Source organism: Lithobates pipiens, unplaced genomic scaffold, assembly GCF_037356315.1.
Source record: "Lithobates pipiens isolate NorthernLeopardFrog02 unplaced genomic scaffold, aLitPip1_a1.2 Scaffold_13, whole genome shotgun sequence".
NCBI lineage: Eukaryota > Metazoa > Chordata > Amphibia > Anura > Ranidae > Lithobates > Lithobates pipiens.
This window is the reverse complement of record NW_027507718.1, coordinates 186836500-186860786: the sequence shown is the minus strand read 5'-3', so window position 1 is coordinate 186860786 and position 24287 is coordinate 186836500. Positions and strand designations below refer to the sequence as shown.

General features: G+C 41.0%; 1 protein-coding gene across 3 annotated transcripts in view; it reads left to right on the top strand.

Moving 5' to 3' along the window:
• Positions 1–21774, top strand: part of DOT1L (DOT1 like histone lysine methyltransferase) — a 228667-nt gene extending 206893 nt beyond the window's left edge. For 2 of the 3 annotated variants that reach the window (XM_077475975.1, XM_077475974.1), the window contains 4 exons: positions 5244–5449; positions 7723–7793; positions 7915–8559; positions 17014–21774. In XM_077475975.1, the coding sequence (XP_077332101.1) occupies positions 5244–5449; positions 7723–7793; positions 7915–8559; positions 17014–17021 (930 nt within the window). In that variant the 3' untranslated portion in view covers positions 17022–21774. The remainder of the gene's footprint in view (positions 1–5243; positions 5450–7722; positions 7794–7914; positions 8560–17013) is intronic. The other variant, XM_077475976.1, reaches the window with a different exon arrangement.
• Positions 21775–24287: the final 2513 nt, after the last annotated feature.

Below are 24287 nucleotides of genomic sequence, written 5' to 3'. Positions count from 1 at the left end.
TTTAGCGCAACAAATTTTTTCACTTTTACCCGTGATCTACTGATGCTCCTCTGAAAAAAATAATAAATGCACTTTTTCCTGCAATAATATGGGCATTTATAATATTATTATTTTTTTCAGGAAAGTGAACTTTGCCTTTAAAGACTTTCTTTAGTTCACAGGTTTGTTGTGTAGCATAATTCTATATATAAATGCATTTTTTCCTCATGATTGCAGAGTATGTATTAAAATATCACACAAGATAAATGCCTTGTATGTCTGTCTATCATGTAAAAATGATTTGCTCTGTATTAAGTGGGGACGGATTAGAACATCTGAGTTTTTATATGGTGCTCTGTTTAGATTTTCTTTCACTAAAGCCCCATACACACTATCAGTTTTTCTGCTGAGTTTTTCTTTCAGATTTACCAAAACCCATGTAGTGGAAGGGCATGCGTGATTGCATACAAATTGAAACTCCTAAGGTTTGACCTCATATTATATGGTTTTGGTAAATCTGAAGGAAAAACTCAGCAGAAAAACTGATAGTGTGTATGGGGCTTTACTGTCCCCTTGACATTGGTTTTACTGGACAGCAAGTAAGAGTAAACCTCCAATACATAAAGGAAAAGGGGCAGATGAGCCTGCCTAGAGCAAACAAAGGCTGCTACGTCCCCAATAGAACGGTAAACAAAGACATTTTCTCCCATGGAACTTTAATGCATCAGGACACAATATTTATTATGAAAACGATATGCTTTATTGTACAATACACTAAAAGATGGCTATATATACATAGATACTCTGGCATGTTATGATAAAAACATAACGAAGGGCCCCTGAGAGTTAGGCAGAGAGACATTGTTATGCAGAGTTGATTCTGCCCATAAGTCTCCTTGTTCTCATCTTAAAGCGGTTCTCCACCCTAAAGTGGAAGTTCCGCTCATCTGATCCCTCCCCCCCCCCCCTCCGGTGCCACAATTGGCACCTTTCAGGGGGGAGGGGGGGTGCAGTTACCTGGATAATCTAGGTATCTGCACCCACCTTCGGGACAGACCACCGCATTGTGTTCTGGGAAACGCACAGTTTCCAGGACACAGCGGGGACCAGCAGAGACGCGCAGCGCGACTCACGCATGCGCAGTAGGGAACCGCAACTCTTCACTTCCCGGTTCCCTGACAGAGGATGGCAGCAGGGGCAGCAGAGAGACGAGCGATCGCTCATCATCTGCCGCCGACATCGCTGGACCTTGGGACAGGTATGTGTCAATTTATTAAGTCAGCAGCTGCAATATTTGTAGCTGCTGGCTTTTAATATATATTTAATATTTTTTTTTTTAAGGTGCAGAACCGCTTTAAAATGTCTAAAATGAGTATTGATGTGTGTGTATATATATATATATATATATATATATATATATATATATATATATATATATATATATATATATATATATATATATATATATATATATATATATATATATATATATATATATATAGCCGCCTTTTAATGCACTGTAGAATAAAGCATATATAATGCTGTTTTTTGTTTTGTTTTTTTGTTTGTTTTTAATGTCCATCGAAGGACACAGGAAGTCTTGTAGTGTCACTGCTGCCTACTGGAAATTTGTACACACTGATGAGAAAAGCATCACACCGCTGCTGGGCTGGTCTCTGTGAGCGACTATCAAGATCAGCCTGTCCTAAGCTTGAATTTATAGTGTCCCCTTTTGGTTTAGACATTGCAGGGCCAACCTGGAATGTGACCTTTGAGCACTGGGTTCCGGCATGTGGTGCTTTCTGGGCCTTCATGCACTGGTAAAAGTTAGCCACTGAACATTTTCCCGGTTTGTGTGTAACCTGTTTGGGCTGACCACCAGACGCTATGTGGAAGGTGTTAACACTGAGGAATTGAATGATGTTGGGTGGCGTGCATGTGCTCTGTAGCCTTTCCAGCATTCATCGTTGAAGCACCTTAAGCTCTTGCTTCGGCTAGCAAAAGCCACATAGAACTCTCGATCAGCTTTTACCGCTTGCCAACACTGAGGTCATCCTTGGCTGCCTGATCCTACCCCTTCGCCCAGCGGTTGGGGTTTGTGGTTATGAGGCTCGCCTTGTACCCAGAGCCAAGTTGCATTGTGGTTTATTATCCCATGGTAGAAATGGGAGCCAGTCCTACTGTATTGAGTGCCTCTAGCCCACACTCTACTAACATTTTCAGTACTGCTTTCATTGTGTCTCTGAGGTCCTGGCCAAAAAGCCTTGAATTATACTCTACTAGATTCTATGCTATCGTCTTGAGTTTTCTCTAGTATCAGTTGTGGCAACCTTCTCTGCTCCATCCAAGGATGATTTTGTTGCATTCATGTAGGTCTTTGAGCTAATTGGCATTATTAATTGTGGACTGTGACTGCAAAGGTGATAAGCATGCCCCTGCAGAATCTGTCAGTGCTGCATGTGTCCTTTGAGCCTTCAGCTGCTGAGACTTTGATGTGGAATCTCCATTTTTTTTTATTTATTTTTTTTAATGAACTTGCATTTGAGGAATTGCAGTCAACTACCTTCACTTCCAAATTGTAAGATACAGATTCAGCTCTTATTGAAGTGGTGCATACCCCTTTAAAACATGATGAGCAGCCGGTGACCATTATCAGTACTGTCTCTCTGGTTTCCCTTAGGGTTGAAGACCACTGTAGTTCTTCTGGTGCACCTACTGTTTACAGTCTTCTATGGGTGGGGGCTGGAACCATCCCGACAAGCTGTTTGTAACAAATCCTGTCTCAAATCAGTACAGGGCTGGCAGACCCTTGGGAGGTACAAAGTGGGCTGCCCCCTTGTGAATCCTGCAGTATCCCATCTTAACAAAAGGTCTACTAGCCATGTGGAGGCATGGACCTCTCTTTAGGAACTCCACTGATAAACTTGTAGAAGCCCTTTCTAGCCAGTGTTCTCCCTTGTAGTTTCTATATTAAAACCTGTATTTGATAGTGCAGTGACCCTTAATCTGTCAGACCCCGACTGACTGACCTAAGGCTGTCATGGGATATGATCAATATAGCAGTTGATCCTTTGTTTTTAGAGCATTTGGAACTCATGCCTGCAGCCTTGAGTTACAGCATAGATGGATTGTTGGTCACCTGCCTTGTATGAGTCTGTCAGTAAACATGAGGACTCTTTGGTTAAAGTGCTGGGCTGCAGAGCCCACATGCAAAGAACGTCTGCTCCATGTGACCTGACAGGGAAAATGCCACATTAGAGCTACTCTAGCTAAAGTTGCCACCAGTGCATAGTGTACTTGTTTTCCTCGGCAGAAGAAGCCTTTGGGGCAAAGTCTGGGAAAACTCCTTCATCTTGCCCAGAAGACCAGGTGGTCTCTGGCATGGTAACTCAGGAATCCTGCTCAGGAGTCGGCAAAGTCTTGTCTTCCAGTCTTCTGGAAAAGCCTTACAATGTCAGGCTGAGGTAGTCCTGGACACCTTATTTGTGCAGGGCATTTGGAGATTGGCAAAATCTCCCCTCTCGGTCAGCATTGAGGAACGTCAAGCAGTTTAGTTGTCCCTTTTTAATGATGGACCCCACAACAGGAAAGGTTTTCTGATTTGGTTTCAGTCAGACAATGCCAAAATATCAGCATACTTCAACTAACAGGTAGGAAACAGAAGTCTTGCTGCAGCAAGAGATGTCAATCCTGTCATGGGCATTATGTTGCAGCCTTGTTAGTGACCATCTGCCTGCCAACTGTCCATACCCAGGATGTAGACGACCTCAAGCAGCAGCACCAGGGGTTGTTCTCCCCATACCCAAAAGTGTTCCAGGACCTGTGTCACGGGTGGGTGGCTCTGGATTCATATCTCCTGGCTTAAATGCTTAACTACAAACTGGATAGGTCTGTCACTAGGTATAGGAATACTCTAGCAGTGGAGCCTGTGGTTGCTTCCTGATCTACACCTTTCATCCCCTGACACTTCTGCTTTGACTTCACAGGATTGAGATGATGGGCTTTCTTATCCTCATAGGTCCAGTCTTGTCCAGGGAGATGTGGTACTCTGACCTGGTAAGACTTATGGCAGATGTTCTGGGCTCTTCCAGATTGTCCATATCTTGTTAAAATGTGAACTAGAAGTCCCTGTTGCAGTGGCAGATGGGGCTTATAGTTTACTCATTTCCAGATCTGTGTGAAAATATGACGCAGATTTGTGTTGCCATCACCTCTGCTTGTGAGCATCTGTATTGGCGGCTTTCTGTTGTAAAGAACTGTTTCTGTTCTTGCATAAGAACTAGTTAGTGTTGAACCCCAGAACTTCCTTCCTTCCTAAAGTTTTAACCTTTCCCTTCAACTTGAAAATTGTTCTGCTCTTCTGTCTGACTCCAGTTAATCTGAAAGATCTGATTTCGTTGCTTGGATGTAGCTTGGGCTGTTGGTTTTATCTCTCAGAAACTGCCTTACATAAAGACTGACTCTGTCATTCATGATAGTCCCCAGCTTTTCTTTCCGCTCTTTCTAAGTAGCTCAGACAGACCATCATTCAAGCTTATGGTCTTAAGGATCAAACGTCACTCCCGTTGAGGCTCACCCCACTTAATCTATAAATACTTCTTGGGCTCTTCAACCAAAAATCTGTTTCTCAGATTCACATGTTCTCTAAGTTTTACCAGGTAATCTGATGCCAGCTTCAGGCTCAAGGTCCTTCAGGTGGCTCTTTGAGCTGCTGGCAGTTCCCATTTCTTTTTTTGTGGGCTTGTTTGCATTATGCCACCTTAGATTAAGTGTTTTTGGATGTCCCATCAGTACAAGACTTTGACTGACTGTTCCTCAATGAACGAGAATGAAAATAGGCCTTTATTGTACTCACCGTCCAATCCTTTTCTTAGAGTCCATTGTGGGTCACAGGTCCCATTCTTTTTTGTTTAATGATCATGTTCTTTGTACTATGTTCAAAACAGGCATGCTTGGGAGTAGGCAGGATTATCCTGGACTGGCCGACAATATTTATTTTTTGTTTGCAAGTGTCCAATCCACCTGTAGGTGGCAGTATAACCCAACAGTACTCTACTTCCGGTGTCCCTCAGTGGACTCCAATAAAATGTACAGTGAGTACAAAAAAGTCAAGTTTTTCAGAATAGGGTGATTTTAGCAGAAAAAAGCTAAAACAGATTAACATTAAACACAAATGAACATAATTAGCATTTTTTGTGTATGGGCAATAATTTATCATTTTTAATGCTTAGTTAATCTGTTATTGAATATTGCTTATTTTCTAGGTAAATAACATTAATCAACCTTTGGAGATCACTGCTATTTCATCTCCAGAAAACTCGCTGAAAAGTTCCCCTGCCCCATACCATGATCATGAATTGCCACCAGTTTTAAAAAAAGAGAAACCCTTACTGCCAACTAATGGGGTTCATTACTCACCTCTCACAACAGAAGATGAGATGGAATCTGATGAGGAGGTCCACAGTACAAGGTAAGGAACATCACTTAAAAATTGAGTTGTGAACGGCAAATTCATGAACTGGGCATCTTCTGGGGGGCTTTTGATCTGTCCTGGAGATTTTTTTTAGAGGAGAGGGATTAGAACACACCTCAATTTTTATTGCCATCTTTGTCCCGGTTAGGGAGATTCATGCCCTCTATTTTGTCTTGTTTACTGTTATCGAAAGTAACGAATACCCAAATTTTGGGTTGACACCGGAACGGTAATAGAGGGTAAATCCTCCAATGTGAAAGTAATCTACCCTTACGCTATTCAAAATTAAGAAAAAAAGTTTGCCCTTAGTTATACTTTAGATTTTCATATGGCTGTCCATGAGTTGGAGATTTTTTCCCATAAAACAGGCAGGAAGATGTCGGTTTGACCATGGCAAATTAGTTTTGAGCCATCAGTGGTGGGGAGAGGCTCTTTAGTTTTCGAAAAGTGAATATTCATTTGCTTTCCTAACACAGCTGAGTGACCTGCAAGCGCCCAGCATGGCGCTCGCAGGTTAACCTTTTTGACGCCTATTAGAGCCTATGGGTCCTTTCACACGGGGCGGATCAGTGCTGATCCGCCCCCTGGATATCCGCTTGCTCAACGGGGATTGCCGGAGCGATCTCCGCTGAGCAGGAAAATGACAGGTCTGTCTCTGCACACTGCGCAGGGATGGACCTGTCACAGCGCCGCTCTCCCCATGGGAGATCTGGTGATGACTGACCGCAGTGTCCGATGTCCGGTGATCCGATGACGGATGAAAAAATGCCTTTTTCCTTCGTCACACTTTTTCGGAGCGGGTCGGATGTCAGCGCTGATATCCGACGCTCCATAGACCTCTATGGAGCATCCGTTCAGGTCCGCCTGAAAAAACGTTCAGATCTGCCTGTCAGATCAGTAGTGTAAAAGGGTCCTAAGGCTCTAATCTGGTGTTTCAAAAACACCCTCCCCCCTCCACCGCTGTAATTCAGGAGCTCAGCACCCAAAAAGGGGCCGGGCGCATGTGAATAGGGGGCGGCAGCCATAGTCATGCAATGCATGAATATATCTATTGGTGCTAGAGGGAGTGGCACCCGTCCGCTCTTATGGATGCAACGTCACTGATGGCACCCTGACTGGTCTGTAGCTATGCAGCCCCATACACAACAAACTATGACGCCCATTTTATTTATTTTTTGCCTTCAACACACAAACCTTGGGGGCTAGACGTTACTTTACTTCCCACTGACTTTCAGATGCCATTGATTGTAACAAGATAATGTTATTTTTTTAACCTGTCAGTGGTCATAACATTTTAACTGATCGGTGTATAATTGTGTTCATCTTGCACAGTTGACGGAGCAGCTATTTTCACAGAATAGCAGCATCAACCCCTTAAGTGCACATTGTGTGTGTTTTGGTTTGTTTTTCCACTTGATATAGTTTACCGAGCTATAACTGCTGTTATTTGGGCAGTGCTTCTCTGAATACGCCACACTAAAAACTGGTTTAAATGTGTCCATTGCTGCAAGTAGAGCTGGTATATTTCTACAACACCAGACACACAAGTGTACAGTTAGTATCTGGGTAGTTTTATCTTTTTTTTTTATATCCTTGACGGTATTACCAGCTGTGCTTTGAGGTCTCCCATCGTCTGCAAAAAGGCTGTATTGTTTGAGCAGCTGCACACCTCCCCCAACCTGTAAGCTTCGGCTTTCTGTATTTTTTTTTTTTTTCAAATTTCTAAACATTATTACTATTTTAGGCTCTGTAATGAATTGTTTCATTTCTGTGCTCTCAAGGACCCATTTTACAGTGTCCTGAGCAACCACACACACAAACTGGAGACTTGTTTTAATTTTCAATATGCAACACATTGTTGACACCTTCATACAGAAAAGGAGCTTTTTATTTTTGTGAATAAAGAGGTTGCACATCACCCTTTTTTAAAATAAATATAAAGTTAGATTTCACAGGGTTGAAAATGTACAGAACTGTAAAACACCCCGTCTGCCACTGTTTATGCTGGAATGTGCAAATATCATGAAATGTACATGTGAGACTTTACTAAAATGATGGTACTCTGCAAAAAAAAAGTGAAAGTTTTTAGTGATCAGGCAATACTCTACAAGGAGGATCCATTTCCTGAACACACGGAGTACCTCAGATACTAGTGGAGGCAGGGTCTCTTTATTGCTACCTTTTGGTTAATTGAAGTATCATTAAAAAAATATATAATTTTGTGTTTATTTTATGATGGTCCTCTTGACTTTTTTATTTTCTCCTAATAGAGCAGAAAGGAAGAGCTCTGGTTTATGTTTTGAGAGCAAAGATTCCCCACACAGGAGTGAAGGAGAAAGAGGTAGGTCTGAAAATAATTTCCTGCCATTTTCTTCATTGGCTCTTTTTTTTTTTTCCTCCTGACTTTTACCAAACCCATTTTCCCCCATTATTGACCCTTGCTTTCCCCTCCACCACTTTAGGTCTACCGTACCCCAGCAGAAAATCCTCTTGCGAGAGTGTAGGCAAATGGAAATCCACCTTCTCCCCGATCTCTGATGCAGCTCCCAGCCGCACCCCTGACAGCCCCGCATCATCCCCACGCTGCAGTAACCATTATTCATCTGGTGATGGGGCTCGTCGAGGTTCTGGGGGTATGAGCCCAGGGTCAGCTAGCAGTCTTGGCGAACACACCCGAGCAGACGTGGGCAGAATGCCAGAGGCAAACTTGTTCCTGAGTAAAAAGTTGGCATCTGATGGTGGAAAGAGAGAGGAGAGGGGTCCAAGCTCAAGAGTTGATCGCTCCAAAGCACCTCGCACTCGGGAAAGGGATGGGGAGGGACGAGCAGGCAGCAACTTATTCATGTCACAGGGAACAGGGGTCCTACTGAATGGGAAGGGGCCTGTCTCGACACCCCTCCAAACACACCACCATCTCTTGAGCAACCTGACAACTGGCTCCCAGCTTACACTGCAGGGTGGCCTAACTTCAATGGCCAGCAATTCAGTTCTGCAGTCTCTCTTCAGCTCCATGCCTGTACATGTGACTGGCCCAGTTGGCCGTCTAGCTAATTCCCATGGCATGGCCAGTTTCACATCGCCTGGAGTGACCGGTGGAACAGTAGGAGGTGAGTGAACCACACTTCCCAGCTAAGCAGTAGTATGTAGTATAAGTGTACTGCTTATGCAATGAAGAAAGGAACTGTGTATTTGATGGGTTGTAAGTTTTAAATATTGTTGAAATTAGTAACTTTACTTAGAGGAGCTTCATGCAAACGGTTAAATATAACGTTTAAATGCACACCTACAATTTTTACCTCACAAATGATTTGTAGCCCTGTCCAGCCATTATTGTGATTCACACATCAACACTACATAACCAGTCTATTCGACCTTACTATGTAACTGTCAGACACCAGTCCATCCAGTTCAACCTGAGTGTCTACAATTGTCCCTATCCCTGTACATTGCACACTCACATCGGCCCCTACCTTCAAGGAGCCCACAATCCAAGGTCCCCATTCATATAGGGCCAATTTTGGACAGAAGTCCATTAACCTACCTGCATGTCTTTGAAGTGTGGGTGGAAACCGGAGTACCGGGAGGAAACCCGCACAGGGAGAACATGCAAACTCCAGGCAGGTAGTGTCATGGTTGAGATTTGAACCAGCGACCCTTTTTACTGCTAGGTGAGAGTGCTAACCACTACACCACATGCCTATTTCCTGGTTCATGTTTGTAGCTCCCCAAGTTGCCTCTGGCCTATTCATGGCCTATTCATACAGCAAAATAATCAGCATCACCTCAGGTGACCAAGCACTAAATCTCTTCCAAAAATGTCCCTAGCTGTGCATTGGGTAGTTGTAAGGCTGGCCTAACAGAATTGCAAATCCTTTGAAAGGTCAAGTACTAAACATGTATTCTATGCAGTAAGCCTGGAATGTCACTTTTAAATTGCAGTCACATTAGATGCATAGGTGTTGTACATCCCTATTTGACTAGAGACGATATGAATTGGTTGCCATGGACTATTGTACTTTTCGCACTTTCTTAAAAAGAAAACAATTTTGTCTGACTATACATAAATGTTAACTTGGGAAATGCACAAAACTGCATAGTGATTGGGAGTGGGGGGGTGTCATGTTTGTATATATGTGAAAGAACATTCAAGTAACGGAAAAATTTTGACCTCTTAAAGGCAAAGTCTACCTTCTGTCACTGCATCATGGGTGCAATACGCAAGCTTCTGCATTGTTTACTTATGTCGCATACACACATCCGGTCTTTCCGGCAGAATAGGTCGGATTGAATCATTCCATCGGATAGTCCTTTCATGCATGGGATATGCTGATTTTTTTTCTTTAAAAAAATTCCGACAGACCTAGAAATAGAATGTTTCAAATCTTTCCGGACTCCATTCCTGTCGCGAAAACGTTTGTATGCTGGTCCGACGGACCAAATACGACGCAAGGACGGCCATTGGCGACTGGCTATTGAACTACATTTTTTAGTCCCGTTGTTCGTCATTACATTCAAAATTAACGGACTTTCATCCATTTGTGTTTGGGCAAGTCCTGTTCATTTGGAAGTCTGTCGGGAAGACCGTTGGACCTTTTCTGCCGGAAAGTACGGTCGTGTGTACGCAACATCAGCCCCAGATTCGTACAGAGATACAGACCCACTGCTATAGGAAGTAATCAATAGACTACAAGTGCAGTAATGTGATCTTGTACTCGATCGATTTTCTTTGAGTGCCTCTGCCACGGTGTAACATGAAACATTGTCACAAAGGTGGACTATGCTTTAATGGGGAGACTCTCTGATGACAATAGTGTTATTAAAATCAGGGTGCTTTGTATTTCTTTCTTGTCCATTGAGGCACACAGGAATTCAGAAATTCAGTTTATACTGCTGCCTACAGGAAATTTGGACACTGGCAAACAGATTGGAGTCAGCCCTGACATAAGCGTTCTAGGAGACTAGTCTCTTTTTTTCAGCACTGCTGAAAGAAAGTTTAACTTTTTTTTTTTTGCTAGCCTTCAATTGCTTTAGTCTCCCCCCCCCCCCCCCCCCCTGCAGTTGTTTCAATCAATATTTTTAGTACACCGCTGCCTGTACATAGCCGCTATCCAGATCAACCACTCCTTACCACTAGCTTTGGAGACCATACCCTGCTGGATTGAACATGTGGGGCTAGCCTCTGCAGTGTGGTGCTGTCCAGAGCTGTTGCCCAGCACCAGGCGTGACCTTGTTCTTATTTAGTAAGACTGGTGCGGTAAAGCATCAGGAGCTACCTCACTGTTTGCACACGAGACAACTTTTCAAATTTCCAACCACCACCGCTCAGCTACTGGAGCACCACTTTCAGGCTGGATTCACACCTATGCATTTTTAGTGCATTTTGCAGATTTGCACTGCAGAATGTGTTCCATAGGAGACCATATTAAATGGACTGTAGTGCAAATCTGCAAAATGCAAAAAGCACTAAAACTGCATAGGTGTGAATCCAGCCTCAGAGGCTCTATTCACACCAGTGCCCTGCCCCGAGTCTGTCCCTGACCACCCTAAGCTCTTAAATAAAACCTATTTCTAAAGGGACTGTTTTTAAAGGCACTGCAAACTCCTGCCATGCCATTGATTCAGGTTTAAATATTATTGATGCAGTGCGTATCATTCAGCATCAGGAGGATCAGCCCACTGTTCCAAGTCTGGGGTCTTTAGGGCTCCAACAGCTGCAAAGACATTTTTGCTTCACCCACTGAGTCATTTCTCTGTGCAGACTGGAAACATCCTGATAGAAGAATGGCAACCAACCTAATTTACAACTAACTTTTGAAGTAAGGCGCACATGGTAGGGCATTGCAATTGCACAGTACAGACCAACAAACTTTTCCCAGGATACTTACCAGCTAGCCTCCCAAAAAAGACACAATTTACCTTTTAAAAACAGAGGTTTTGGTTTCACACGTTTGCAAATATATGTAAAAGCCACACTGCCTCGCCAAGTCTCCTCTGAAGTTGTGGTTCTAACTCAAATTTTAGTCTCCAAGTTAGAGCATATATAGTAGCTAATAAATTAAGGGCAGGTATGCCTGGAGGGAGCCCATTCCTCCTTAAAGGTGCGGGAACATATATGAGAAGTCCCGCAAGAGCTCAATGGCAGATGAAGGCGTCCAATGTGTCCCTACACCAAATCTTGAAGGGTTCTGGGATGGGCGTGTTACCACTTGGAAAGCAAATTTGAAAATCGGCAATCTGTTTTCCTCATTGATGTAAAAGTGAATCCACCTTACTAGAAATACCACTAAATGGGTTGAACATTTGCACACCTTTCAAGATTGTGGTTCTCCTTACGATTGCAGTCGGTCAGACAATGTCAAGAGGAGTGGTTTCCTTCAAAAGGGATCCTTCCACTGCTAGTGTAGGTTCCCTTATCATGCAGCTGAAGCAAATGTCTGGATCATTGTGCTTTTAGTTGTGATGGTTTGTTACATGGGTCTAAGCTTGTACAGAGCATTTTGGCTGAATAGTTGGGAGGCTGATGCTAGGTAGAAGGAATATCTGACCCAAGGGTCAGGGTGTGGGGGACCGGTCACACCCTTCTGTGCTTTTTGGCTGTCCCTGTGTATTTCTTTCTCTCTTGCATAACAGACATACTGGGTAGAGGAAGGGTTATAAGGGGACTGGCTTACAATTTTTCTATTTACTAGTGTCCCAGCTTTCTGAAGTTGGCAGTATAACCTGTTTCTGAATTGCTGTGTTCCTCAATTAACACTCAAGAAAAGATTTTACGGTAAGTACAGAAATGTTTTGTTGTGTATAAGTTTGCCATACTATCTTTCAGGCCAAGTCTACTTTTAAAAGAATGTTGGCCTACCTTTCTCACCCCACTCAAGACTGCCTATTTTACTGGTTCTTTCAGCTGTGGTCTACCACCATGTTTACAACCCACCATCCTGGCTTTACTTCCCACTCCTGTCCGAAGTTTCCCCTTTAAACTTCATTGGGGTTGTTTTCTGGGTGTCTTCTGCCTTGCGAGTCTGCTCCATAAAAATTTATGGAGATGAAAGGTGGAAAAGTGGGAAAAGATCCAGATGTGCTGGATGTAAGCATTGCAGTGGACTGAAGCTACTGGAACCCTGTAAGTATTCAGTTGGGGTTGAGCCTACGCTCTGAGTATATTATTTATCCTTTAAATGTTTTTAAATTTTTTTGTTGAGGACTTTTTTTTTCTGGTGCTCATCAGTGTCATGTCTGGCAGTGACAGTGGGAGGTTTTGACATCTGGTTCATATTCAGTACAAAACCAACACGCGTACCTATTGAAGCATGCTCCACCCCCGCCAGCACTATAACAAATATAAATTGGAAAAGCCACACTAAATGGTCCTAATTGAAGTATGCAAAATCCTTGATTGTGCAGCATAAATATTTAAATTCCATATGTGAAGATCCCTCTCACAGTGACACCACAGTGGTTCACGTCATACAAGTGCACCGCCACCTTAAGAAAAGCTTTCTTACCAGAAAGCAAGTAAACCAGGCATGTGGCTATAGCCCAGCCCAGCCAAGGCCTTGTACTTGCACAGATGCTTGTATGGAGAATTGGCCACAGGATGGATCGCTGCACTGAGTCTTGCATACCTATCGACCACTGTAGAGTCCAGTCTCGTCTCATTCAGTTAAGGACCCAGAAAGAAAAACTGGCCATAGTGTATTACTGTCTGCACTTTATTCAGTATAAAAGTAATGCACATAGATTCTGTTAAAACTCACATGAATAAAAAAGCCGGCCGGCTAACAATCGCCTGTCCTCCGGGGTCTGAACAACGTGGTGACGTCAACGCGTCCCTACTTGACGTGTTTTGTCATATGGTGACGTCGTACAAAAACATTGCAAATATATTCTTTTACTTAAAGTGTTAATAAACCCACAACAGTAAAATATCAGTCTATTTGCAGCAAAGCATACTTGTTATACTCACTGTGGAAGCTAAGGGCTTAACCCTCCACATTGTGTAAAAAGGCTGTTTGATCCTCTGTGCACAGATCCTCCCTTCTTTCCATTGTCCCCTGTTAATTTCCTGATAACACAAAGGCTATGGAGTCAGGCTGCACATGTTCCGTTTGGTGTGTATTGCGAGAGGTTTTTTTTTTCCTCTTGGGAGAGTGCATGTGATCAGCACAGGGGCAATAGACACTGACCAGATAGAGGGTCAGGGCTCTTGCAGTCTCAGTCAGAAAACTACAAGCTTTAACCAGTGCTTAAAACCACAAAATCGCATAAACCGCTCACCAAAATGGGATTTAGTCACTGCGATACGGAAAAAAACAAAAAATTTAAAGATGTATAATTGAAATAAGCAGCCACTTAAAAATGATAATGTATAAAAACATGCTAACAAATATACATAAGAACAGGTAAACAGTAGCGCTAAAGGTAAATAATTACCAGCCAAGATATTTTGAATAACACACCAAAAATTGTTAAAGTGTATAGTATAAAAGTCCATAAAAACACTCAACGGGGTCAAATCTATGGGTTGACAGTTGATAACTTCATCCAACACCATGCCATGTTACCAAAACTTGACTCCACTCCCCAGTTTGGATGTAAACTCACCAGAAAGATTTGCCTCACACTCGTGTTTTGGCAATCAAGTAGTTAACCACCATAGGGTTCAGATGAATTCCATCGGTGCACATTCCCTAGTGGGTAATATACAAGAAATAGGACTCCAAATCCCAGGACGAAGTCGGTATAACGAAACGCGTTGGGTGTGGCTGTACGGACAACCGGAAGTGACAATCTAAGTCAGGGGTGTCCAAACTACGGCCCTCCAGCTGTTGCAGAACTACACATCCCATGAGGCATTGTAAAACTCTGACATTCAAAGACATGACTAGGCATGATGGGGATTGTAGTTCCTGAACAACTGGAGGGCCGTAGTTTGGACACCCCTGATCTAAGTGTTTTGATCAGGAGAGGAATGCCCTATACATTTTATCCGCCGTGATGGTATCTCTGGCATCTCCATTATTTGAACGCTATTTTACCTTGCCTGTTTGTGACTGCATAATGAAGAAGCGCTAACAACTAAAAAAAAAAGGGGGGGGGAAATGTGCTTAGAAATACACTGATTCCTCTTGAAATTATGTCTTGGCACAAACAATTATAGTGATAAATAAAACGTTCAAAATACGAATAAGTCTGATCCAGTGAATAAGTGCATAACATAATCTTCTTATTATTCAATTAAAAATAACCATAGTTCAATATTTAAAGTGCATCAATAATCACTCTAAAGAAATGTTCCCATCAAAAAGTGCCTCCAAAAAGTAGTTTGATAATTCAGGGAAATATTTAGTCTCTTAATTTTATGTAAACAAGCAGAGATGAGGGGGACAGGGATGGATAAAGGGAGTCCAATCTAGAATATTACTATGAATATATTCAGACTCTCACCTTCAAGGAAGACCCCCACGGCTCAAATGGTGCATCATTGGACAACAGTGCGGTCACTTTCTCCTCCTTGATGGCTCCAGGGCAAAGGATCACTCCAATCTTCCTTTAGTCTCGATGACCCTTTGTCCTGTAAAATAATGTTTTCCAGGTCCAGAGGATCAGGAACAGAAAAGGAGATTATCCATGGTATGGTTTAAAAATCCAGTGTTTATCAAAAATACAGCTATAAAAACGGCAATACATGCCAAACAAAAAAAAAAACTCTAAAAGGTAAAGACTTCCGGTCACAGCCGTTACCTTTTTCAGAGATGGAGAGAATCTCCTTTTCTGTTCCTGATCCTCTGGACCTGGAGACCTTCTTTTACAGGACAAAGGGTCGTCAAGACTAAAGGAAGATTGGAGTGATCCTTTGCCCTGGATCCATCAAGGAGGAGAAAGTGACCGCACTGTCTATTGATGCACCATTTGACCCGTGGGGATCTTCCTTGAAGGTGAGAGTCTGAATATATTCATAGTAATATTCTAGATTGGACTTCCTTATCCATCCCTGTCCCCCCTCAGCTCTGCTTGCTTACATAGAATTAAGAGACTAAACATTTCAAACTAGTTTTTGGATGCATTTTTTGATGGGAACATTTCTTTAGATTGCTTATTGATGCACTTTAAATATTGAAATATGGTTAGTTTTAATTGACTAATATGTGATGCACTTTATTAACCGGATCAGACTTATTCATATTTTGAACATTTTTATTTATCACTATAATTGTTTGTTAATTGTGCCAAGACATAATTTCAGGAGTGATCAGTGTATTTCTAGGCACATTTGCGTTTTTTTTTTTTTTTTTTATTTGAGTTAGCGCTACTTCATTATTTATACACAGGTTTATTGGTACCAGTAACACTATAGAAGTCTAGCTGCTTTCCACTTTATACTAAGCACTTTATGTGAGAATATTATTTTTCACAATTCTTTTCACATTTTTTATATATCTTTAGTTTGATTGTCAAGCACTTTCTAGATAGAGCATTGATACTCTACTTTTTCAACTGTCTGTGAGTATATTACCATCGGGCTATGTTTTTTAATAAATTCTGTTTTTAATTTGACGATACCACAGTATTTGGAGTCTTATTTCTCCTATATTATCCACTGGGGAATGGAATTCATCTGAACCCTATGGTGGTTAACTGCTTGCGAAAACATAAGAGTGTGAGGCAAATCTTTCTGGTGAGTTTACACCTAAACTGGGGAGTGGAGTCACGTTTCGGTCACATGGTGTGGTGTTGGATGAAGTTATCAACTGTCGACCCATAGATTTGACCCCATCGAGTTTTTTTGGACTTTACTATACACATTAACACTTTTTGGTGTGTTATTCAAAGTATCTTTTCTGCTAATTATTTACCTTTAGTGCTACTTTTTACATGTTCTCATTTATAATTGGTAGCTTGTTTGTATACGTTAACCATTGATTGCCTGAACACTGAGAAGTCAAGACTGCTCTAACTGCTAAGAAAATGTATTTAGCAGTTTATATTTACTAAAATAATTGCATTTCTATGTTCTGTGTACTCCGGGAGACCAGATATAGTGAATGCCGGGTCCTGGGTTAGTAACATTTTTAACTCCCTGAATAACCCTTGATATCAAACCTTCCATTTCCTCTTCATAGCAGACCTTAGGCTGAGGGAGGGAGGGTCCACAATCTGAGTCTTACAGGTCCTAAAATACTGCACATCTTGACATTCAGTTTTTGCAGAATGAACATGCATTATAGGGAGGGAAGAGTAGAGGGATGACAAAACCAGTGTGCTCATGCCCTTATTTCTCAGTCACAGGTCTGAGGTTGGCTAGTTAACTAGCAAGCTATATTGCTTATCTCCTGTGGAGAAGAATTAGGTTACCAACCTATGCAATATTTAGGAGCACAGATTCAAAAGTCACATGCTACCCATCATTTTATATCTTTTTTTTTTATGTGTATTATTTTTTCATCTTTTTGTTTTAAAATGGGGTGGTGGTAAGATGTGGCTGAATGCAATTATGTTCACAGGAAATAAAATGCAGTTGCACAAGACTGTGTCCTTTACTAATCCCTTTCTCTTCTCTGCAGGTATTTAATTATCTACCTCACTTGAATTCACCTATGCAAAGACAGACCTGCTATGTTCTAATTTTTGTTTTCTATTTTTTAATGTATATTTTTTTTCTTTTGTCTACCTTCCATCACAAAAAAGGTGCTCAACACAAGTTGAGGGCAATTTTTCCCTCAATTCTTCCTTTTGTAGCTACCACTGGTTCAAGCTAAAAATCACTTCATCTTTTTACCAATTTCTGCGCTAGGACACACCTACCCATTTTCCACTGTGAATGAGATCCTTGCAACAAGATCGGGAAAAACAACTGTACTCTTATTTATATTAAAAGTTTGTAATTTTTTTTGTATTTTTTTTTGTTTTTTGTAAGTTTGGGTTTTTTCAAATTTTGTGGAGGACGTAGCTCAACAGATGAGCAGAAAATTGGATTGGCACTTGGATTTGAGATTGACATGAGGGATATGACAGGTTTTCTGTCAATATGCCTCAATGCAGATTCAACTGGTGCTATGCGTACAAGATTGTGCCTCAGTCAATTGGTGCTGTTAAGTTGCGGTGCTTTTTGAACAGAACACACTGGAACGTCTAGGTCCATTGTGTCGGTGAAATGTGTGCTTAATTTATTAATGACTTCTGTACCTATGTTACCAAAGTACATTTTCCTCTGTTTCTAGTAAGATGACAGATGTCGGTCTGTCTGCTCAGAGATTTGAACGCTCCTCCCTATTTTTGTTGTTGGTCTCCCCTATTTCCCAGATGATATGGCAGCTATGTGTGTGTGTGATTGAAGCAGTAGGAATGATTTAACCACAGGTTATTAAGGCGCAGTAACTGTTGGGCCTAGAGTTGTTTGTAGATGTAAAATGGTTATGTAAGTTATGAATTTAAAGACTGATTTTTTTTTTTTTTTGCAAATACTTGATTACTTTGAAACATAATTTAAGCTAAATTGCATACATATGCTTATATTGTAAATGTGTGTATATTACATTTGTGTATAGGTACATATTTATATGTATATAGATATTAACATATATCAAAGTATGGTTATGCTGTCATGCATCTGAAACATCTCATTTCAATTTATATCGGGGCCAAACATGTACAATCTCTCTTTAGAACAAGGTCTTGTAATTCACATAACTGTGAACTGTAGCTGAGCTTGACTTTGAAGTCATTTTTATTTCTGATAAATCATACTAGAAAAAGGGTTACAGTTTTAGCAGACTTTAGGCTATAATGCAGACCCTGTGAACCTAGGACATGTATATTTAACAGGCTATTACTTATTTTGGGAAAACCTTTTCCCCTTCCCATCAACATCTTAACTTATTTTTAATGTATGTAAAAAAAAATTTTTTCTTTTCACCAGATCAATTTGACAGCTTATTTAATTTTCTTCTCGCCATCTGATTTGAAGGATACGTGTACTTTAAGACCAAGCGCTCTTGTCCTCTCTGCCCTAACCTAAATTTACCCATCCTTCCTCTCCAAAGATACACATTTGCTTTCATCTGACAAACATCAGAGGCCGTGGCCTTCAAATTCAGGGTTGGTTATGTTAGATCAGTGGAAAGGGGCTAAAAAGATACGCACAGTTTGTTTTAAAGTGCACTTATCCATTTAAAATACTTTTTTTACTGCTATTGTGGTAAAGTTTAGCACTTCAGGTTTACATATTCTAGTCGTTTGTTATTTTTTATGTAGCTCTTAATGTCTGAAAGCCGGTAAATCCCTAAACGCACAATTTTAATCTTACCTTGTAAATGCTGGTCTGAGAAGTAGCAGCGTCAACTAGCCTTTCCAGATGATTGAATAAGTACTGAACGGCTTTCTTAAAGCCATTGTCAGCATAATGTGTGGAGTTTTTTTTTTTTTTTTTTACCTTAAGCTCCCTGCAAAAATTGTGTGCTTGCCTCTCCAGTACTATGCAGATGGAATTGAGCATGAGTCTTTGCTTTCTTCCAAAGGTGTAAAATGACTTATCTGCTGCTGTCCTCTGTATTCACACCAGCCCTTGCATCACTAGTTTGTCCTGTAGTGATATACAGGCTGGTGAATGGAACCACAGGGAATAGTTGAGGGCTAGGCAGACAATTCAGTAACTATAAGGCCCCATTCACATGGGCCATTAATTGCATGCCCCGTGCAGGGCTGTTTTTTACCAGCACGGGGGAATGCACAGGCGCTGCATGCATCCCCTTGCCAGCGTCCCATTATTTATTGGGACACACGGCTGCATATATGCAGCCGCTGTGTCCAAACATGATGTGCAGCTCACCTTGTGTGCATTTGGGGACCTGCATATTGTATTGGGACACAGCAGCTGTGTCCATGCTGCCATGTGTCCCAGTAGACAAGGGAATGCATGCAACACCTGTACATCTCTGTGCCAGTAAAAGACCCCCTTGGATGGGGTATGCAACTGAGACCCCATAAACATATTTTTTTTTCTGCAGATTTCAATGTAGTGCAAGGAAGGGCCTCCTTGACTGCATACAAATTGAAACTCTTAAGGTTTGACCTCCATATTGTATGGTTTTGGCAAATCTGAAGACAAAAATCTGCAGAAAATCTAGTAGTGTGTATGGGTACTTATTGCCCCATGTGAACTGGTCATTGATATTTACAACATAGTCCTGGAGAGGTAAGTATTAGTATTTCAAAGGAAGTAAAAAAAGAACGGAAGCTTTTACTTTAAAACAAGCCTTAGTCTGGCAACACTAAGAAATTAAAAAAAAAATGGAGACCTGAACTGGGAGAATACAGAGAATGTCATTGCAGCTGTCGAGCTGGTCTGCCTAACTTAAAGGCACAGACCTTGAAAAAGAATGCAGGTCAAAAGCGCTGACTTTCTAATCTGCATGCTTGTTTTGGGTCGTTTACGCTTAGGGCTTTTTCACACTTGCTTTGATCTTTTGAAGAGGGAAATGCATTCAGATCGCGAGGAGGAGTTGTATTTCCTCTGCATGGTTTTACTGCCCCCCAACTGCTAGTTTTAATGAGCCCTAAAAGAATTAAGTTTACAGTGGTATTAAACCTAAAAGCAAACCTTTATTATATTGCAGCTTACCAATTCATAGATTTGATGACTGCATTCAGTTTTTTTTAGGCTGCTTTATTTGATTTTTATCTGGTGATTTGGCCAGTAAGTTTTTTCAAAAGAAGCTCTCCAGCAGAATGTACCATTCAGAGGTGAGGCAAACCATTTAACTCTAACAGGGGTGATCATCTTTTACTTATTTATGTAAAATCTTTATACCAAAAAGAAAATGTTACTTGTAACTGCTTATGAAGTGTTAGCTGGAGTTTAGCATCACGTGTAACTGTATCTAAATCTGCTCGTCCATCTAACATTTTAGGGTCAGAATCTCATTAGGTTAGGGTGTTGCAGTATCAAACTATGCATGTGTTAGTGCAATGTCACCTCATTCATTTTAAATGTCAGTATTAAATGTGCCAAGACAAAAGAACCTATCGTGTGGCATTCCTGAAAGGCTCAGGTGCGTTTTGAGCTGTGATGGGGGTGTGGCCTAACGCCTTACCATTGGTACATCAACACTACACAAATGGAATTCTGGCTGTAGATTTGAACAGGTTTTAGAAAGCTTCCACATTGCTTATAGGATAGTTAATATTATTTTATTTTTTCAGGCTGGTATTTGCATGCTAAGATTAAACACCTGTGTGTTTAGAGACTAAGGCTGTCCATACATTATACAGTTTTCTTCTATAGATTTCCTTTAGATTTACCAAAACCATATGATATAGGGTCAAATCTAAACACTTTCAATTTGTGTGCAATCAGGCAGGCAATTGTATGGTGTATGGCCAGCTTAAGGTTACAAAGTTTACTAAATTGGCTTCCCTTTGTTCCTTCCTGCACTATTTCCCTTCAGTGCTGCTGTTTGAGACTTTTAAACTGGTGTTGCTAAAAAGGACAAAATCCAGCTTATAAAGTTTATTTAGGATCTCGCCCTTCATTAAGTCTTGCTTTGTTGTTTTTCTACAAACCTGCTGCTTGGTTTTGCTTAACTTATGATTTTTTTTTTTTTTTTTTTGGTATTCACATATTCAGCACTCAGTCATATTTACAAGACTAATGGAACATACATTTTCCTCTTCATATTTTTAATTGAAAGCAACAGTTTTTATTTTTAAATTTCTCAGCACAGTTTAGTCGTTTTTAAATGTTTGCATGTTGATCATGCAGCCTGGGAGAGAGATGTATGGCATGGATTTTAATATTAAACAGGATTCTTATCTTGGAAGGTGCTTCTTCCTAAATGAAAGTGTTTGTCAGGCAATATTTCCTATAGTATTTTATCTAATAGGATGGTGCTTTAAATTATATGCCTGTAAATTGGCTTTCGTTTTGCTCCTCCAGTATACTTGCTGCCACACAGTACAGATAAGTATTAGTAGGAATGAAAATCTTACTAACACCAGTGAAGTTGATTGTCCGTGACATGACATCAAAAAGATAGATATGCAGTGGAAATGTATGCATTACCGTCCAACAGTTGTGAAAAGCCTAACATGCTAGTGCTTACAATTCCCCAGCATCTGGAGATTCATGTTGCATATGGCTGGTCTACATATGTATATGCCAAACTCTGCTTTAAACACTAGTCACAACTGTTTATGAAAAGAAAACTCTGTTCAGATTTCACAAGCTGGTTAGGCACAGGAATTGAAATGCTTTAGCTTGTTTAGTTAAGGGACCACAAAGAACAGTTAAATGCTAAGAACAGTAATCCATAGGAAGCGGTCAGAAATCAACTATTGGCAGGTGTGATTTTAAAAATCTGCCTGCCGTGTGTGACTGCAGTTTGCACAATGCATTTGCGGTTTGCGCTACCACTAATTACGCACGAGTTTATCTTGTCTATTTCTCAAAATTCTGCTGGAATAAAGCACACTACCACACCAATAACCCCATGTGGAGTCAAAGAACCATGTACTCCACTGTGTACCCGTATCCTTTCTCATACAGTCTTGTTTGCGAATGTTTGAAGTAGAGGGAAATTAGTTGAGGAAAGTGAACTGAATACGAGACTATATGGAGTGAACCTACATTCACTTTAGATGTCTTGTCACGGACATGGGACTTTGGACAGGCAAAGTATTTAAAATATTGGTTTACATTTTATTAAATTGGGTCCATTGCCACTTTGCGACGAGCCCACTGACTTGATAGTTCTTTATACAGCTGAAAGTTCCTCCCGAATTATAAATAAAAATTGCACTGTTATATTTTCTGCCATGCAGTTGGCGTCATATAGAGTGAGCATAGTTCAGTTGGGATCAGCCATGGGAATCACCTGTACATGGGCTGTTGTGAGAAATGAAAAAATATGCATATAAAACAAAAAAACCCTCAACACAAGGTCAGAGTTTGCTTCCTTGCACAAGACCAGGGAGTTGGCGTTTATTTTTATTTTTTTTTCTCTGAAAATATTTAGCATACGGGTTCAACCTTCATAAGCTAGCCAGATTTCTGCATTCCAAAGCTCACTGTGCTAAGAGAGTATAACTGTTACTGGCCTTAATAACCTGCTTGAAAAAATGATATTCTAAAACTGTTCAATGAGTGTGTGGATTGAATAATATAAATCTCTATATAAATATATAAATATGGGTGCTTGGCAGTTTGTATAATAGAACTCAATTTGGTCTATTTTTCGTCTTGCCTTAGGAGGACATTAGAATAAAACAGATGTTTGTAAAAACACTTCAAATTCTTTCTTGCATAGTAATTATTTTGATACTTGCCCTTATGCCTTGTAAAACGTTTCCATCAACACTGTTTTACCTTCATTTTTGTGGATCGTTGCTTTCAACACTTTGAAAAGTGATATTAAAAAAAAAAAAAACTTCAATAAACGTCTGCTTCTTTTTGTTTTTATTTGTTTGAACTTGACTTTATGCTATATCTTTACTTTATATATGTATGCTTTCAATATCTTCCCCCATCCCTCCAGTTGTCTTTTAAGGTGCATTATTTAGCAATGGAAATGGATGCGCTAACCACATATTGCGGAAACAACTCTCTGAACTCTTAAAAGGGCGATCTCCTGTCTGCTTTGGTCTTGCGTTTTCTTGCACCATTTTTCTTTTAGATCATGAGCTGGTGACAGAAAAGCTCTTACCAACAGTAGTTTGAGTGAATGAAGCTCCACAGACCTGAGGCAGGTGGAAGGAGAGATCCTTTAAAGGGCAAGTTCACAGTTTTACAGAAGCTGGCCCATGCAGACAAGGGGCCCAAGTAGTTTTAAGTTCACTGTGCAGTTTTTAAATATGGTTCAATGCAGATGCCACACTTTTAGGCAGTTTCTGTACCCCTATGAAGTCTGGCCCAAATACTTCATTATTTGCATTATACAGCCTTGGTTAATCACAGGATATGTCAGACATTGGTCCTAGCATCACAGGAGCAAGTTTGCTTCCTTTTTTGAAAAGCTGTGCAATGTGTGCATTGTCTGCCTTTCCCAGGAATGCAGAGCTAATCTGCTGAAAGAATAAGCAGAGTGTGTATGTGCGGCTTCTGAAATGAGAAGTGCGATCGGCATTGCTATGCTAGGGTAGAGCACCAATGGAAGCGGTGTCTTGCAATTAACTCATAATGGAAACAATTGAGTATTTAAGGCATCAAATACCAGGGTGATAATAAAAAAAAAATCGTTTATGAAAATATTAACCTGTTTGTAATATTTACAAGTTATGTGGTGGTTTTGTGGCCAGTTGGAGTGAAGATGCACAGGGACCTGGGACCAAGGCATACTAATTCAGTCTGGCAAACTCGACAGATTGCCCATGTCGAAGGCTACTTTCACACTGGGGCGGACGGGCACTGTTTTAGCAGTGCTATTCGGCTGCTAGTCCCACTGTTTTCAATGGTAAGGGGCGCCCTGCAAGCGCACCACTCCAGTGTGAAAGCCCTCGGGCTTTCACATTGGAGTGAATTGAGCGGCTCTTCCAGTGTGCTTTGCAGGCACTATTTTTTTAGCAGCTCCTGCAAAGCGCCTCCCTGTGAAAGTAGCCTGCTTGTTGAATCGGGTGGATTTAACTAGGTTCTTTACCTCTTGAGTAAAGCAGCTGCGAAATGGTGCTTGCACACAGATCTTTGAGACCAATCAGCTTACTTCATTGAAAGATGCCCAGATAGGTGAGTGGGGCATGGATGTCCTGTCCGATGAATCCAGCAGAGACTTGCCTATTATGTATACAAGGCTGGAATTTGGGAGTTTAGCATTTTCAGGATGAGAACTAGGAGACCCGTTTTCCTCTT